We start from the raw sequence: 1762 nt of genomic DNA on the forward strand, positions 1-1762 counted from the left end.
CCCATTTGAAGAAGGTGGTGATCAAATGCTACCATCAAGTAAATGTGCATTTGATGCCATGCAGGTCAACTTGGAAAAAAAATTGTATTAGGTAGTAGTTAATGTACTAGTGGAGCCCTCTAGGTACAAATATATAGAGAAGGGCATCTTAGTTGGCCCCAAAATTTATGATATTAAGTCGTTGAAATCATCAGTGTAGCTAATCACATGACCCTTAAGGCATGTGTCTCCCCCTCTCACTCTGCCTATAAATATGCACCCTTTCTAAGCTTCTTCCACACCATCAAAACACTTGCACCCCAATACTCTTCTTTAGCTTGATAGAATGGAGATGGCTGCTCCCCTCCTTGTATTTGTACTCCTTTCCTTGGCATCTTCTCTTACCTTTGCCTTTGATCCCAGTCCTCTACAAGACTTTTGTGTTGCTGACAATAAGTCTCCGGGTACAATTGTTTTTTTTTTTTTGTTTTTTAATTTCTTAATTTATATTCCATTAGTATAATGATAATCATATGTTTGTGCAAACTCTATTCCTTTGCTTGGCTGATCTTTTTTTGATGTTTTTCCTTCGCAGTGTTCGTCAATGGCGAGGTTTGCAAGGACGCAAATCTCGCTCGAGCCAGTGATTTCTTCTTCCCAGGGCTTGACATTCCGGGCAACACTAATAATCGAATTGGGTCCAATGTGACCTTAGTCAATGTGCTCCGGATACCAGGTCTCAACACTCTTGGCGTCTCCATCGCTCGCGTAGACTTTGCACCCTATGGACTAAACCCTCCCCACACACACCCGAGGGCCAGTGAGATATTTGTAGTTCAAGAGGGGTCCCTCTACGTTGGTTTCGTCACATCATCCACCCTTCCAAATGTACAAAATCGCTTAATATCAAAAATCCTTAATAAGGGTGACGTGTTTGTGTTTCCCATAGGCCTCATTCACTTCCAATTAAACGTTGGCAAGACTGCTGCGGTCGGCATTGCCCATTTTAACAGTCAGAACCCAGGTATAATCACCATAGCTAACGCCGTCTTCGGATCAAACCCGCCCATCTCCGACGATGTTCTCACCAAGGCCTTCGACCTTGACAAGAAAGTAGTTGATTTTCTTCAGGCACAGTTCGGGCCCAATCACTAGACAACTACCTACAGGGATCCCGTGCATTATCTTCCATAATGTCTATTTAAATAAGCACACTAGTTTGCATTTCTAATATAATAGTAATAATCTGGAAATCAAGGGATTGATTACCTATGCAACCTTGTTTTTCATGGAGTCCTTAAGAGCAGACACTCTCTCTCTCTCTCTCTCTCTCTCTCTCTCTCTCTCTCTCTAAATAGGAAAAGATACATTTGATTAAAGCAAAATTACTAAGTGTGGATCTTGGAATCAGTTGAAAAAGATGACAAGTGTTTTTGTATGGGAAATATTATCCGCACTACCGTATTTTGATGAGGACACTCCTCACTTTATTAAAAGTACGGTATGGCCAGCACCATAGGATGATCCAAACCATCCATTAGATGGGCCACAGCCTAAATAGGTTGTGCCCCAAAAAGCATTTCCATAGGTTAATCCTAACCCTCCGATCAGAATGTTAGAGGGTTGACCGTAACACTCTATAGATCGGAGGGTTAGGATCAACCTATGGAAATCATTTTTGGGACACAACCTATTTAGGCTGTGGCCCATCTAATGGACGGTTTGGATCATCCTATGGTGTGGGCCATAATGAACTTTTAATTAAGTGAGGAGTGCCCTCATC

General features: G+C 42.0%; 1 protein-coding gene across 1 annotated transcript; it reads left to right on the forward strand.

Annotated features, from left to right (window-relative positions):
• Positions 1–254: 254 nt before the first annotated feature.
• LOC143884663 (germin-like protein 8-2) lies at positions 255–1285 on the forward strand. Its single transcript, XM_077388344.1, has 2 exons — positions 255–443; positions 575–1285. Exons 1-2 carry the CDS (start codon positions 326–328, stop codon positions 1132–1134), a joined length of 678 nt encoding a protein of 225 aa, XP_077244459.1. The 5' UTR covers positions 255–325; the 3' UTR covers positions 1135–1285.
• Positions 1286–1762: the final 477 nt, after the last annotated feature.

Source organism: Tasmannia lanceolata, unplaced genomic scaffold, assembly GCF_043159265.1.
Source record: "Tasmannia lanceolata isolate RefF3 unplaced genomic scaffold, GAP_Taslan_0.1 ptg000008l, whole genome shotgun sequence".
NCBI lineage: Eukaryota > Viridiplantae > Streptophyta > Magnoliopsida > Canellales > Winteraceae > Tasmannia > Tasmannia lanceolata.